This window comes from Saccopteryx bilineata, chromosome 4 (assembly GCF_036850765.1).
Source record: "Saccopteryx bilineata isolate mSacBil1 chromosome 4, mSacBil1_pri_phased_curated, whole genome shotgun sequence".
In the NCBI taxonomy this organism is placed as follows: domain Eukaryota; kingdom Metazoa; phylum Chordata; class Mammalia; order Chiroptera; family Emballonuridae; genus Saccopteryx; species Saccopteryx bilineata.
This window is the reverse complement of record NC_089493.1, coordinates 158,051,741-158,068,743: the sequence shown is the minus strand read 5'-3', so window position 1 is coordinate 158,068,743 and position 17,003 is coordinate 158,051,741. Positions and strand designations below refer to the sequence as shown.

At 38.1% G+C, this 17,003-nt stretch overlaps 1 protein-coding gene across 9 annotated transcripts in view; it reads left to right on the top strand.

Annotated features, from left to right (window-relative positions):
- CNOT6 (CCR4-NOT transcription complex subunit 6) overlaps positions 1-17,003 on the top strand; it is a 78,898-nt gene that overhangs the window by 55,678 nt on the left and 6,217 nt on the right. For all 9 annotated transcript variants that reach the window (XM_066272434.1, XM_066272431.1, XM_066272432.1 and 6 more), the window contains 6 exons: positions 9,865-9,969; positions 10,052-10,120; positions 11,523-11,680; positions 12,454-12,608; positions 13,200-13,354; positions 14,286-14,516. In XM_066272434.1, coding sequence (XP_066128531.1) covers positions 9,865-9,969; positions 10,052-10,120; positions 11,523-11,680; positions 12,454-12,608; positions 13,200-13,354; positions 14,286-14,516 — 873 coding nt within the window. The remainder of the gene's footprint in view (positions 1-9,864; positions 9,970-10,051; positions 10,121-11,522; positions 11,681-12,453; positions 12,609-13,199; positions 13,355-14,285; positions 14,517-17,003) is intronic.

Sequence of the window (17,003 nt, the reverse complement as noted above, 5' to 3'; positions counted from 1 at the left end):
CCGGTCGGGTGCATGCGGGAGTCTGTCTGACTGTCTCTCCCGGTTTCTAGCTTCAGAAAAATACAAAAAAAATAAATAAAAAATAAAATAAAATAAAATACTTACCAGTTATATCTATACAATATATATGTGTATATTTATTAAATCAACGAGCTTTTACAACAGTTTTGACTGACACTTATTCAAATTAACACCAACTGAATGATGTGAAACACTACAAAAGTTGCGATGGGCCAATTAGGTGAGAATAACTGCGTTGTTTAGCGAGTTTCTAAAACGTCCGGGGTTCCCTGCGGCAGATGGCACGCTCTGCGGTGAACCCAGGACGAAGTTTACTTGACGGCGCCAATCGCCCAGTTGATATTTTGGTCTCGTCAAACGAAATTATACTTAATAATTATTTACCGCAATTATTTAAGAATTGCATTTTTTGTTAAATTTGGCACCAATATCTAGCATTGCATTTAAATGGCCCGGGGCGAAAGAGTTAAAGTCGTGTCGAGTCCATTTTCTAATTGCCCCCCTTAACTATCAAATTGCCCCCCTGTGGGGCGTGGGCCCCACATTGGGAAACACTGCTCTAGGATGTTCACACAATGACAAAATCGCTTAAGGACACATTTCTTAGAACAGATCCCTGTCATGTGGTGCATGACCATACAGTCTTCTTTATCAGAACGGTTTTAGCTATTCTAGTTCTTTTGACTTTCAACATAGAGTTACAAAAAATATTCCTGGGATTTTTATCAAAATTGTATCGAACGTGTATATATTAAACATGGAGAATTGACATCTTCACTATGCTGAGTCTTTTAATTCATGAACATGCTGTCTCTCCATGTATTTAGCTCTTGCTTTTTTTCGTTGTATAGTTTTGGTGTGTAAGTCCTATAAATGTTTTGTTATATTTATATCTAAGTTCTTCTATGCTTTTATTTTTGAGTGATTGTAAGTAATACTGTATTTTAAACTTTGTTTTCTGTGTGTTCATTTCTATCATATAGAAATGCAATGACTTTTTGTTTTTTTATCTAGCATTCTTCTACCTTTTTTTACCTCACTTGTATTCTAGGAGTTGCTTTTTCATTTTTTCTAGGGTTTTTGGGTAATTTGGGGGGGATTTTCTATGTAGAACATTATATCATCTGTAGGTAGGGACAACTTTGTTTTCCTTTACAATATGTATACTTTTTCTTTCCTTTTCTTGCCTTATTGCCCTTACTAGAACTTCTAGCACTCTGTTGAATGAGCATTGTAAGAGCAGGCACCCTTTTTTTTAACCCAAATTTAGATACTGTTGTCTTCACAACTAACTTACAATGTTAGCAATAGATATTTTGTACATTCTCTATTTTAATTTCAAGACGTTTTTCTCTATTTTTCTTTTTCTTAGAGTTTTTACATGAATGATTGTTTCATTTTGCCAAATGTTTATTATGCATTAGATGATATGATTGTGTAATTTTTCTTTTGAGCCTGGTAATTGATTTTCAAATATTGAACCAGCTTTGCTTTCCTGGAATAAGCTCTACTTGGTTATGGTATATACTTTTTATTCTTTGCTTTTTTATGCTAATGTTAACTTTATAAAATGGACTTGAAAGTGTTCCCTCATTTTATCTTTACTACAAGAGATGCTGTAGAATTGGAGTTAAAATTCTTTAAATGTTTGGTGGACTTTTCCAGTAAAACACTCTGGGCCTGGAGATTTCTTTCCTGATATTTAAAAAATTGGGTATAGGGCTCTTCATATTTTCTGTTGGGTGAGTTGTGACAATTTGTGTTTTTCAGGGAGGTGGCCCATTTTCTCTGTGTTAAATTTATTTAAAGTTATTCACAAGTTTGACTTTTGTAGGGTCTTTAGTGATGATCTGTTTTACTTTTGATATTGGTAAATTTTGTCTTCTCTCTTTGTCAGTCTTAGCAGAAGGTTGTCAATTTTATTGATCTTTTCAAATAAATGGCTTTAATTTTTTTTTTCTATTTTCAATGTTACTAATTTTTGCTCTTTAGTGTTTATGTCTTTTTGTTATATTATTTTGCTGTGTGTTCATTTTGCTTTTTTTCTCTAGGTGCTTAGGATGGGAGTTTTGATTAATTAATTAGGACTTTTTCTCTTCTAATACATGCATTTTAGTTCTATAAATTTCCATCTTGGCACTACTTTAGCTGTAGCTGTGTCCAGCCACAAATTTTATTTTTATTTTTAATACTCAATGCATTTTAAAATTTCCCCTGATATTTCCCTTTGATCCATGGATTATTTAGATTTTCCAAATTGTTTGCAGATCTGTTGCCTTTTGGTTATTGATTTTGGTGTGATTCTGTTGCAGTTGAAGAATACATTCTTTATGGTTGCAGTTCTTTTAAATTTTTTGAGGCTTGGTTTATAGCCCAGGTCTATTCTATGGTGTGTCCCTTGGGCACTGGACAAGAATATGTAATTGTATCTTATTGGGTAGAATGTTCTATAAATCTCAATTTGATTCTATATCTTTTTTTTTTTTTCTTTTTTTTTTTTGTATTTTTCTGTAGCTGGAAACGGGGAGAGACAGTCAGTCAGACTCCCGCATGCGCCCGACCGGGATCCACCCGGCATGCCCACCAGGGGCGATGCTCTGCCCCTCTGGGGCGTCGCTCTGCCACGACCAGAGCCACTCTAGCGTCTGGGGCAGAGGCCAAGGAGCCATACCCAGTGCCTGGGCCATCTTTGCTCCAATGGAGCCTTGGCTGCGGGAGGGGAAGAAAGAGACAGAGAGGAAGGGCGGGGGTGGAGAAGCAAATGGGCGCTTCTCCTATGTGCCCTGGCTGGGAATCGAACCCGGGTCCCCCGCACGCCAGGCCAACGCTCTACTGCTGAGCCAACCAGCCAGGGCCTCAATTTGATTCTATATCTTAATCTAGTGCTTAGTAGGTTGATGGTATAATGGACTTTTTTGTCTAGTTCTGTCAATTGTTGAGAGAAGAGTTGTGAAATTTCCAATTATAATTGTAGATTTCTCTATTGTCTTTTAGGTTCTATCAGTTTTGCATAAAATGTTCTACAGTTCTGTTTGGATAATACACTTTTAGATTGCTATATCTTCTTGGGGACTGACTTTAACATTACACAATAACAGTCTTTCTGGTAATTTTACTTTCTCTGAAATCTACTTTATTTTATATAAATGTAGCCATTTCTGCTTTTTTAGATTAATCTTTGTAGGACTCTTTTTCCATTTTATCCCGTTTCAGCCTGTTTTTATTGTTATATTTGAGGCAAGTTTCTTATGGACAGCATATAATTTGGTCATGTTTTTAAATCCACCCCTCCATCTTTGTCTTTTGTTATATTTAGACTATTTACACTTAATTTAATTACTGTTATATTAAGACTTTTGTCTATATTGTATATATCATTTTCTCTTTGTTCTCTCTGTTTTGGGGGGGTATTTTGTTTGTTTTTTTACCTTCCTGTGGATTACTTGAACACCTTTTTAGGTTTTTGTTTCTGTTTTTTGGTCTGTAGTGTGTTGTTTGAATGATCTGTTTGTATAACTTTTTCTAGTGGTTTTTATGGATATTGCTTTGTATTTATACAACATATTACAGTGTGCTGGTGCTATCATTTTACTAGTTTGAGTGAAGTATAGGAAACTTTACTCTCTTTATAATGACCTTTTGTTTTCCCCCTATTCATGATACAGGTGTCTTAAATATTTTCTCTACATTTAAAAACAAGCCTAACCAGGAGGTGGTGCAGTGGATAGAGCATCAGACTGGGACATGGAGGACCCAGGTTTGAAACCCCAAGGTCACCTGTTTAGCGTGGGCTCATCTGGTTTGAGCAAGGCTCACCAGCCTGAACCCAAGGTTACTGGCTTGAGCAAGGGGTCACTTGGTCTGCTGTAGCTTCCCGGTCAAGGCACATATGAGAAAGCAATCAATTGTTGTAAAATGACCAGTGAGTTCCAAAGAGACACCAGAATTATAGGAAAATTTTGAGGAGTTTATTACCGGCTGGTTGCATGGAGCTCACAGGCTCAAATCATGCAGCCCTGAACAAGCTCAGGGGTTCGCTTTTAAAGGCAAAAACCACATTTTTGGGTGGGGGGAGAAGAGCAGTATACAGGCACCTAGCCAAACGGGATTACAAAAGCAAAACAGGCTCATTAAGCTAAGGTTATCTTTAGAACAATCTTGGCTGTGTAGTCCAAATTTCTTAACAGTCAGCTGTAGGCCCCCTACGTCTGCATTTTTAAAGACTGTTGAGCCTGTATAATAACTTTTCTAAAATGGACAAAAGTAGTAAATTGCTGAGGCTTAAGAGTCTTGTTTCATTATAGATCAAATGCACAAGTCAGTCCTGGGTAGCTTACAATGCAAAGGGGGTTACAAGTTGGGTCCCTTATGAACACAATGAGCAGCTGAGGTACCCCAATGAAGAATTGATGCTTCTCATCTCTCTCCTTTCCTGTCTGTCCGTATCTGTTCCTGTCTCTGTCTCTGTCACAAAAAAGAAATAAATAAAATAAAAACAAATCAGTGTTACAAGAACATTTTAACTACCAAAGATGATTTAGAAAATTTAAGATAAGGAAAACCTATTTTATTTGTGCCTCTCCCCCAACCATATTCTTTTTTATTCCTGTTTCACAATTTTTTCTTTTATAACTTCTTTTCTATTTAGAGAATTTCCATCAGCAACTTTTTTAGGGTGAGATGAGGGGAGATAGTGAGGCAGACACCCACATGCACCCCATCTGGGGCCAATACTTGAATCAGCCAAGCTAGCCTTGGCACTTGAGGCTGATGTTTGGACCAGCTGAGCTATCCTCAGCACCCAGGGCCACACTCAAACTACTTGAACCACTTGCTGTGAGTGGGGGGTGGAGGGAGAGAAGGGGGAACAGGAGGCAAAGGAGAAGCAGATGTTTACTACTCCTGTGTGCCCTGACCAAGGATTAAACTTGGGATGTCCTTATGCTGGCCCAATGCTCTATCCATTGAGCCACCTGCCAGGGCCTCATTAGTGATTCTTTTAGGGTAGGTCTACTGGTAACAGATTATCTTAGTTTTTGGTCATCTGAAAATGTCTTTATTTTTCCCTCATTCCTAAAGGATATTTTCATGGGTATGGATTCTGGATTGACAGTTTTTTTCTTTCAGCACTTGAAAAATATTATGTCACTTTCTTGTGGCCACTGTAGTTTGTGATAAATCAGCAGTTGCTTAGATTGTTTCCCCTATAGATAAGATATCTCTTTCAGTCTTCACAATTTTTTATTTTCAGAAGTTTAATGATGATGTGGTTTGGTATGGATTCCTTTAGGTTTGTCCTATTTTGGTGTATTGGGGAGTTTTTAGCCTTTTTTTTTTTCTTTTTCTTTTTAATACTTGTCTCTGTTTCCATAACTCTGAGAGTTTTATGTCATCTTTTTCTAAGTTTTATGTATTTCTTTGGTTTGTCACAATTTTCTTTGTTGTTGTTTTTATTTTTTCATTTATCTCAAGCAAGTTTGTAATTTCTCATTGAAGCATTTTGTCATGCTTGCTGTGTTTTGATCAGTTTGTTTTAATGTTTCTCATTTCTGTGTTGGAATCTTTTTTTTTTTCCCCTTAGCAAGATAGAGACAAAGGAGACAGGGACTGATAGGCAGGAAGGGAGAGAGATGAGAAGCATTAATTCATAGTTGCGGCACCTTAGTTGTCCATTGATTGCTTTCTCATATGTGCCTTGACCAAGTTGGGGGGGGGAGCTCCAGAAGAGCAAGTGAACCCTTGCTCAAGCCAGCGACTTTGGGCTTCAAGCCAGCAACCTTTGGGCTCAGGCCAATGACCATGAAGTCATATCTATGATCCCATACCCAAGCCTGCAACCTTGGGGTTTTGAACCTGGATCCTCTGCATCCCAGTTCGACACTTGACCCCCTGCACCGCCTGGTCAGGCTCAGTGTTCGAATCTTTTATGTACCTTTCTTCATTCAGTTTGAAATCATCCTGGGTTTTAGTGTAATAAGTGATTTCTACTTGAAACTAGACATATTAATAATATGTTATTTACATTTTATTTTGCTAGCTTTCTCTAATACTGAACTGGCACTGACAGGGAAAGTGGGAGCACTATTTTTACTGCCACCGGAGGTAGGAATTCAGATTCCCTTTAGGCCTCTGTTGAGGGTCAGTGGCGTGGAGATGTGAATTTGGGCTTTCTCTGTGGTCTCCACAGTTATTGCCTTGAGATGACTTCCTTACTTCTGGGAAATGGTAAAAGTCTTGACTCTCCTCTGCCTCCTCTGACTCCTCTGACATGCTCCCAGAAGGGATGTGGAGAGCCACCTCATCTCTGTAGGTTCAGGTGGGAGTCCGTGTCTGCTGACACCACAGGATGGGGAGCAGGTCTTACTGCCCAAAGGGGATAAAAGTTCCAGCTGCCTACTTGGCCTTCTTGGATACTACTCCACTAGGGATGTTGGGCATCTTCTTACTTCCTTACAAGAGTGGAAGTCTAGGCTCCCTGATTATTAGCCTTTGCTGACATGGGTGGAGATAGCACCACATATGTTTCCTTGATGTTTAGCTAGAGCAGAGCTGTTGTTATCTGAAACTTTTGTCAGTCTGTCCTTTCCTGGTCCTTTGGCTTTTGTTGGGATCTTTTTTTTCTTCATCTATTGGTATTGCCATGTTGCTGGCTTCCTTGGCTCCATGTCTAGGATATATGAGGAAAACATCAAACCCAGGGAATTCACTGCTACAGGGTTCCTCAGAGTCTTGTGTTTGTTTTAATACATAAGGTACAGGGATTTTAGTTGTGCTTTAGCAGGAGGAATAGAGAAAACTATGGCTACTCCATCTTTTTAGAAGTGACTTCTCTTCTTCATATTTTAATCTCAGAATTGTGTTGCTGTTCTTGTTAACTTTGTCCTGTCCACATAGGTGGACAGAAGTAGGTTTACAGTTGTGAATATACTGAACAGTTTATTCTTGTATTATTATTTATCATTTGTATTATAGCTGTAAACCTACTTTTGCCCACCCCTGTATATTGTTTTTCCAGGCAATGAAAAGTAGATTGATTTGAAATTTAAAGAAATTTCACAGAGCCAGCCAACATTGGGGAAAGTACACTGTTTGGCTTCAGCTGCATTTATTGGAGTCATCAGTAGATGCTTGTGTTTGGGGTGCTTTTTAATTTATAAAAAAAAAAAAGATCTTAGAAGGGAGGATAACATAGTTATAAGTAGTCAGTGGTTGCCTCTAAATATTTTTGCACTAGAAAGTAGTAAAAAGTTTACATTAGTTTAGGTCTAATTAGAATGGGCTGCTTATCTGGTACTGAGAAATTTCTAGTTGACTTAATTTTCTCAAGCTATCTTTACCAAATGGTTATGTTAACTTACAGGTTATGACTGAACCTGTCTCATAGGATTGTGACTAAAAAATTTCAGGGCTTTGGTAGCTGTCAAGAACTGTACACAGCCCTGGTGGGTTGTCTCAGTGGTAAAGCATTGGCCAGGTGTGCGGAAGTCCTGGGTTCGATTTCTGGTCAGAGCACACAGGAGAAGCAACCATCTGCAGCACCCTCCCCTCCTCCTCCTCCTCCCATAGCCATGGCTTGAATGTTTCAAGCAAATTGGCCCGGGCGCTGTGGCTGGCTCCATGGCCGGCTCCATGGCCTCGCCTCAGGTGCTAAAATAGCTCAGTTGCTGAGCAACAGAGCAGTGGCCCCAGATGGGCAGAGTATCACCTGGTAGGGAGCTTGCCAGGTGGATCCGGGTCAGGGTACATGTGGGAGTCTGTCTCTGCCTCCCTGCCTCTCACTTAATTAAAAAAAAAAAAAAAGATCTGTACATATGCCTGGCCAGGTGGTGGCCAGTGGATACCTAGGACACTGATACCTAGGTTCAAAACCTGAGGTCACCAGCTCCAGTGTGAACACATCAGATTGAGCTGCCAGAGTTACCAGCTTAACCCCAAGGTCGCTTGCTTAAGCAGGGGGTCACACACTGGCTTGGCTGGAGCGCCCCCATCAACTAAAGTGACGCAACTACGAGCTGATATGATACTTCTCATCTCTCTCCCTTCCTGTCTCTTTCCCTCGCTCTCTCTCTGGCCTAAAAAACAAAAATGAAAACTGTACACACATGGGGAAATGATGACTATTGTAACTTGTCTTCCTGCAAAGACACATTCTGCACTTACAGGAGCACATTTTTACCTTTATAATTCTTAGAATCTTAAAATTAAATAGATCTCATGTGTTAACCAGTGTAGCTAATCTTGCCATCCATGTAATTCAGCTGTTATGAAGGATACTTGGCTCTCACAGAATCGGCATTTCATCTTAAGTAGTTCTGCTGTTTACTAACCCACTTTTGTGAACTTGTTTTCCTGTTAGATCCCATCTCTTGGGCTTCGTTATACCATTTAAGTGTAGTCTTTCACAAGAGAAAAAAGACACTTTTTTTCTCTAGGTTGTGATTTTTATATTTCATATCCTTCTCTTGTGGGTTTTTTATTTCCATTCAGCATAGTTAAGATCTTTTATCGATATAAGCTAGCTTACTTCCTGAATAAAGTGGATCTGCATTACTGAACCTGGTCCCTGGAGTCGGGCCTATGGGTCTCCGTCGTCCTCACCCTTGGTGGGCCTTGTCCACATTCTGACGCCTTGAACAAGAACCTAACCGGCATCCAAGGGACATGGTCACCTCTTTGCCTGTTCCTGTATGACAAACATCTAAGAACACTCCTGAGAGAAGGAATTCCTTGGAGAGACTGCCGCATTGCCTCTGGCCCGGATGCGCAGACCATCAACCTCAGAGTTTGGCATTGGAAGCTGAGAAATGGAATGCAACCATATGCAGTACGCAGCCTATGGCAAGCCATCCATTCCAGGCCGTGATTTGAAAGGCAGAAGTGATATATGGTTCAGTTCCCAAACTTCCAGTTCCTGGGAAGATGTGTATGTTTCTGTTCCTTGGAGAAACTCACAAGCCTTGGACTATTAACTTGGCCTTGAAAGAAGAATGAAGTACTGCCTCATACTGTCTTAATCCCTAATAAAATTACCATAGATCTTCTCTCAAAAAAAAAAAAAAAAAAAAGATTTTTTTATCATTTTAGCTGCCTTCTTCAGTCTGTAGAATTATTGGTCTTTAAGTGGAACTGGCATCCAGGACAATACACACCATTTGTATGGCGTGGCTAGGCACTGTTGAAAACAGTACACTGTATTGTTTTTTCTTATATATGCATAAGAAGTCCTTTTGAGGATTGAGATTCTTATACATGTAAATCATTGCTTTTACTCTCAGCTTTGGTACTTAAGAAACAGTCATTGAATTTACAGATGGCTCACAACCCTGGGGTTTCCCCCCTTTTTTAGGTATTTATTTATAAATAAACCAAGTTTGCCCTATCTTGTTTTTTTATTCAATAGAATTTTTAAAAATCTAGGGGTGACTACATTTGTTATTTACGGAGCTTTCCTGTTAGCTTTGTTGTATTCTTAAATTTAGATTCTCTGATTTATTACAATGGCTGTTAACCTTTTCCTTGCCCAGTCCCTCTCCCTACTCTTCCCCAGTCCGTTTTCACTTGGTTTGGATTGTGATGAAAGTGCTGTTGAGCAGGACACTATGAGAGATCTTCTACGTTGGCTTCACCCATTAATAGTCATTTTTGGATACATTTGTACAAAATAGTATAAATCATTTTTGCTCTTCACATCAAAAACAAAAAAAATATTTTTTCTAGTTTGGTATGTTACTAGTAACTATATACCTTGTTTTAGATTATCTGGTACATTTGATATATTTTTCAATTTTGAAATACTTTAGTATTTGTCTTGGTTTCATTTTACTTATTTTAAAATATTTACAGGAAATCCACTTACCCAGGATATATTGAAACTCTATCAGGAACCAGATGGAACAAAAAGGCTATTAAACTATTTGCTCGATAATTTGGCAGGGACTGCAAAAAGAAGTAAGTAGTCATTTATTTAAATCATTTTTAAAGGAAGATATGTAAAATATGTCTTAATTTTGTGTCTTATATATTCAACTAGTTTCAACAGAGCAACCACCTCCAAGATCTTGGATTATGTTACAAGAACCAGACAGAACGAGGCCAACTGGTTGGTAGCTTAATGTTTTAACTCTTATTTTTACTTGGTCTTTATAAATCTAACAGTATTGTTGGTATGGTTTACATTATGGGCAATGTTTCAGTAGAATGCTTGTAGTTGATCTGGTTTGAGAGATAATAGAGACTTAATTCTTGCTCATCTGCCTCTCTACTATGCTATAGAAAGTATGCTATAAAGCAGTGCTTCTCAACCAGAGGTGATTTTATGCCCCAGAGATTGTTTGACAATATTTGGAAACTTTTTTTTTCTTCTTTATCAAGTGAGAGGAGGAGAGCTAGAAAGACCAACTCCCACATGCACCCTGACCGGGATCTATCCCACAACCTCTGTCTGGGGCCAATGCTCTGCCCATCTATGGCCATGCTTGCAACAAAGCTATTTTTAGCACCTGAGGCAGAGTCTCCATGGAGCCATCCTCAGCTCTTAGCTGATGTGCTCAACCAATTGAGCCATGGCCATGGGGGAGGAAGAGAGAGAGAGAGAGAGGTGAAGAAACAGATGGTTGCCTCTCCTGTGTGCCCTGACCTGGAATTGAACCCAGGACATCCACATGCCGGGCAAAAGTCTACCACTGAGCCAGCTGGCCAGGGCCTTGGAAACATTTTTTTTATTTTCCCAACTTAGAAAATGCTACTGGCATCTCAGAGATGCTACTAAGCATTCTGCAATGCACAGTACAGCCCCTACAACACAGAATTTACCCACCCACAGTGTCAGTAGTGCCACTGTTGAGAAACCATCTATGAAGTGTTGATCAAATTCAGCTATAATGAATATATAAAATTCTTTCTTATATTGTGAGTTTCTAAACCCTAGTAGTATGTTCCAAATGTATTTGACACTTCAAAATTGTAAGAGAGCCAAAACACTTACTGGAGAGAAATTGAATGAATACCCTCTAATGTTTTAACTTAAATTGTATGAAAATAGTTTGGGAACTTATAGGTATAAGAAGATTTGGTCTACAATATCCCTTTCTTTTGTATGGGTTAATAATCATTGCTCTATAGAAGAAGATTAGACATCTGTATTTAGAAAAATACCTGTCAGATTTCCATATTCTACATTAACAATGGATGAAGTGGTGGAGGGAGCACAGCAATGATGAGCCCAAGACACAGAGGCTGAGGGCACAAGATCTTAGTCTTAGTTGCCAGACCTTGTATGTATACCTCTGAAAGGTAACACATCATTTTATAATTTGTTCATGTATCTGTCTGTCCTCATTATTTGACTTTACATCCACTTTGTTGGGCATATAGTAGCTTTTTAATGAATATATATTGAATGAATAAAGTCAAACTTAGCATTTAAGTGAAGACTATTGAAAATAATAGTGTGCTTTTTTTTTTCCTGCCATGTGTTGAATAAGTAGTTATCTTTCCTACAGCCTTGTTTTCTGTCATGTGCTATAACGTTCTGTGTGATAAATATGCAACCCGGCAGTTATATGGCTACTGTCCATCATGGGCACTAAGTTGGGATTATAGGAAAAAGGCCATTATTCAAGAAATCTTGAGCTGCAGTGCTGATATCATAAGTCTTCAGGTAAGTCATCAGAAGAATATTTGTTTAAATTGCACAAATGACCCAACATTGATAAAGCAGGGAACAACCTGGGAATACATTACATTGACACATTTGAAGTCTCACCTATAACAATTTTTAAAATAGTGACTTTTTCTGTGTTTAGTGAATCCTGCGTACATTCCCTGCCTGCTTTGTTCTGCAGCAATGTGCTGCTAAATTAAGCATATGGGATAAGCTGGATTTGAGCATTTGCTAGCACAGTTTAATACTCACCTTTTCCTCCCTAATGTTCCTGCACACTATTTTTAATTGGGTGGCATTGTTACTGAAATTATGGCATTGAGAGATGATTTTACTTTACCACTATAGATAATAGAATAATTAGGGCATAGTGGAATAAACATTAAACTAAGATGCACAGTTAACTTCAGGTTCTCAGTCTGTTACTCTTAACTTACATGACCTTGGGCGAGTCACTTTCTCTGTGTGACCTGAAATTAATATCTGTGAAGTTCTTTCTATTCCACATCAGTTCTAAAATATAAGGAAATATACATGCACAGAGATGTATGTCTTTCCAGTCTTTACTCTTGAACAAAAGGAATTGGCCTGGTCAACTGGTATCTGTCAATGACAAGTACATGTTCTGATTGGTTTCAGATAAATTATATTAAAAAGATACTTTATTCTTTTAGATCAGTTTTTTGAAATGATACTAAGTTTCAGACTATATAAAAAGCATGTGACTCATTTTGTCTTGTGAAATTACTTTGCTGTTTACAATTTTTCAGGAGGTTGAAACGGAACAGTATTACAGTTTTTTCCTGGTAGAACTGAAAGAACGTGGCTATAATGGATTCTTTAGTCCTAAATCTAGAGCTAGGACAATGTCAGAACAAGAGAGAAAGCATGTTGATGGCTGTGCAATATTCTTCAAGACAGAAAAGTAAGTCATCTTATTTCTAGAAAAGTAAATTTTCCCCATTTGCAGGGTGAGACAGAGTATGGAAATTTCTGTATGCAAATAAAAGAATGAGGTATTCTATTATTACTTAAGAAAACAGTACTTTTGACTTAGAGGATTTTGCTTTGTTTTAAATCATCAGATCTTATTTTGGAGATGTATTCAAAGTGCTGCTGTTTCTTCAGGTGTTTAGAGGGTTTAACTCCAATTGTTAATCGAAACACCTTGTAATTAACATTCCCTCCAGGATGCTAAGGGATTTTAAACCCATACTTTGGAAAAGAATATTTAAAAATTATAAGATGGAATATTCTAACACAAAATCTAAACAGAAGATTATTTTGTTATCTTAAATTGTAAAAGTTGAAATCAAGAGGCTATTAGTATCAGGAACAAATTGAGAACAACTTTAAATGGGTGTAGGAATCTTGGTGTTAAGTGAGGAGGATTTTTTATAATGGGATTTACATGCCATTGTTTCTGTTAAGGAAGTTTGAGAAAACTGCATTTCCCACAAAGCTAATATTCTGGTGTTCCCAATTTTATGTGTGTGTGTGTTTGTTTTTGTTTTAGATTTACTTTGGTTCAGAAACACACTGTTGAATTTAATCAGCTAGCAATGGCAAATTCAGAAGGGTCTGAAGCTATGCTGAACAGAGTCATGACAAAAGATAACATTGGAGTTGCAGTACTACTAGAACTTCGAAAGGAATTGTTTGAAATGTCATGTGAGTGACCTCACTTCCTGTAGAATTGACCTCCAAAATTTAATAGGAAAAAAGAATTTGTTACATAATAATAGTCTGTCTAACACCTGAAGAAACTCAGTGAGAATTTAAATCCTTACAAAAATATATCCCATTTTCTCTACCAAAAAAGTTTAATATGAGAAAGCATTGCCAAGAAAAAGATTGCAAACCATGAAAGACAGACATAAAGTCAAAAGAAAAAAGTTTTTTGCTCCCCAGAATCTCACATAAAATAAAGGTTGAAGTAATAACTAGTTGAAATAACTACTCAGAGAGAACTCCATGCACTTTTATATTTTCTTGGCAGCAAGGTTATTCTGTGAGCTAACTTCTCTTCCTGACCTACTTGTGATAATGATTTTAAAGGACTTAAGTTCTGGAGAAATCAACTACTATACTTATTTCAAATTAAAAAGCATTATTAGAATGACCATCATGTTGAGAACTGAAATTTTTGGCATTTGAAGAATAGTTGGACGTGGGGCTATTTAACCTGAAGAATAGGAAAATGAAAAATGGAACTTAATGACCATTTTAAATACAGCCGAGGAAAAGGGTGTAGTTTTAGTTTTTCAGTTTAGTACATCTGAACTAAGACCAAAGTTTCAAGGAGACACAACTATTTAAAAACCAAGCTGTTCCAGAGAGAAAGGGCTGTCTTTGTTGGGTAACGAATACCCTATGCTGGAAGCACACAATCTGAGGTTTAAATGTTTATTTCTCAGGCTTGTTGTAGGGTAGATTAAGTCATCAGGGGGGAAATAAATAAGTTATCAGGTGGGAGATTGCTAGGTAAATTTGAGGGTCCTTCTTTTATTCCTGAGGCTAGGGTATTACTTGCTTTTAGAGTCTGTAAGAATATGTGGACTGACAGATTGGGTTTTGTCTGTTTTCTTTTTATCAAATACAGTTGGAAAGCTACATCTTGGAACAGAAAAACAACTTATTCTCGTGGCTAATGCTCATATGCATTGGGACCCTGAATATTCCGATGTGAAGTTAGTTCAAACAATGATGTTTCTCTCAGAAGTGAAGAACATTATTGATAAAGCCTCACGAAGCCTCCAGTCCAGTGTATTGGGAGAATTTGGAAATATTCCACTGGTGTTGTGTGCAGATCTCAATTCTTTGCCTGACTCTGGTAAGAAAAGTGTTCAGTTTATGTAGAAGGCTTTTTGACTTAAAATGATTTTTTTTTTTTTTACAGAGACAGAGTGTCAGAGAGGAATGGAGAGAGATGAGAAGCATCAATCATCAGTTTTTTGTTGCAACACCTTAGTTGTTCATTGATTGCTTTCTCATATGTGCCTTGACTGAGGGGCTACAGCAGACCAAGTAACCCCTTGCTCAAGCCAGCGACCTTGGGTCCAAGCTGGTGAACTTTGCTCAAACCAGATGAGCCCATGCTCAAGCTGGCGACCTCGGGGTCTTGAACCTGGGTCCTCCACATCCCAGTCCGATCGATGCTCTATCCACTGTGCTACCACCTGGTCAGGCTAAAATGATTTTCTGATGTATTGTTTCTGATCATTCCAAATTTAGTGAAAACACATTCAGTTTATAATGGCAGCTATGTACAGGTTTAAATTTTATTGTTTGGAATATAATAGGGACCATTTTGAAACTGAAATGGTATGAAAACCTCAGAAGAAAGGACATTTAATCACCTTTGATAAACATGTAAGTAATAACTTGAAGTAACTTATTAAAGAACATATAGTTGATTGTTTCATTATCCCCAGGTTATACATGGGTTGGCAAAAGTAGTTTACAGTTATATGGAAAACAGTACAATAATTAATAACTAATACAAGAGTAAGTGCAATTTTGCATCCTCACAACTGTAAATCTACTTTTGCTTCCCCTGTCTAATAATCCAGACTAAAAAGGTTTTGTTTTTGTTTTTGTTTTTTTCTTTATTGAGAGGAGGGAAGGCAGAGAGATAGAATCCCACATGCACCTTGACCTGGATCCACCAGGTGAAACCTCTAAGGGCGATGCTCTGCCCATCTGGGCCATTGCTCCATTGCTTGACAACTGAGCTATTTTTAGCGCCTGAAGCAGAGGTAGCGGAGCCAACCTCAGCTCCTAGGGCCAACTCACTCGAACTATTGAGCCATGGCTTCAGGAGGAGAAGATAGGGTGGAGAAACAAATGGACTTTTCTCCTGTGTGCCCTGACCGGAATCGAACCCAGGACACCCACACACCAGGTTGATACTCTACCACTGAGTCAGTCAGCCAGGGCTCTTTGTTTCTTTTCTTTTCCTTCCTTTCTCCCTCCTTCCCTCTTTTCAAGTGAGACAGACTCCCACATTTATCTCAACCGGGATCCACCCAGCAACTTCTGTCTGGGGCCGATGCTCGAATCAACCTACAATATTTTTAGCACTGGAGGCTGACACACTGGGACCAACTGAGCTATCCTCAGCACCTGGACCAATGTTCAACCAATCGAGCCTCTGGCTGCAAGACGGGAAGAAGGGGGAGGGGAAGAGAAGCAGATGTTCACTTCTCGTGTGTATCCTGACCAGGAATCAAACTTAGGATGTCCATACAGTGGGCTAATGCTCTGTCCACTGAGCAAACCAGCCAGGGCCTAAAAGGGTTTTAAGATAGATTCTTTGAATTCCAACAAAGTAATATCTAGTTTAAATTTGACTATATAGTACAGTACAGGTTCTCAAACTTTGCTGAGCTTAATTAGAAAAATCCACCTCAAGTGGAAATTGAAACCCTTCATTTATTTACTCAGATCAGGCAAGTGATAATTGATATTAACAAAAAAGGACAGGGATTTTGATTTTTATCACATAATAGAAGAGTACTAAAAGCCTTATTCTTGAATATTTTTCTATAGATGGTACACTGAATAAACCATAACCCTTGTAAAATATCTAATCTAAGTATTTCCTCTTTTTTGTATTTCAACTCCTCGTTTACTCTCTTTTTCATACTATGCATGGGTGAGCACGTGTGTACACATGTTTGGAACAGCTGCCATTACAATAGATGGGAGCTATTAATCAAATAGGAACTATGTTAAAGTTTGTTCTGGGAAATAAAGGTATCAAGTTTTCAGGGGATTACTGCTATTGAAGCAGTTGAGGATTATTTCCTGGCAATTTCTCTGTTTTCCACCCTCTGTTTAGCTACAGAGTATCTGAGGGGCAAAGAGAGACTTGTGAAATCATACAGATCTTAAAACCCATTTCAGTATTGAAAAACACAGTAGTAGTTTAATAGGAAACACAAAGGAAAATGTACAATCTTGCTAAGTAATTAATGAAAACTAAAATAAGTATCTGCAGAACCCATCCTGTGCTTAGGAAACTGGGAGAATAGGGTCCAGGGATGGTGAGCTTGCACTGGTTCTAACTGGTGGCAGTCTCTTTCCTTGGTTGCCACCATACACATATAATGGGACAGTGAATCCTAATCTTGATATTTTATACCAAGTAAATAATTTAGCATAAGTAGAAAGCTACATAGTAAGATGTTGATTGTAGTGTTAAATCTTTTTAAAAAGTAGAAACAATCTAAATTTTAAAAAAGAAAAAGAGGGAAAGAAAGGAAAAGAAACTAGTTTAACACGTGTTATACACCAGCCCTGCATGTTGTATTATACA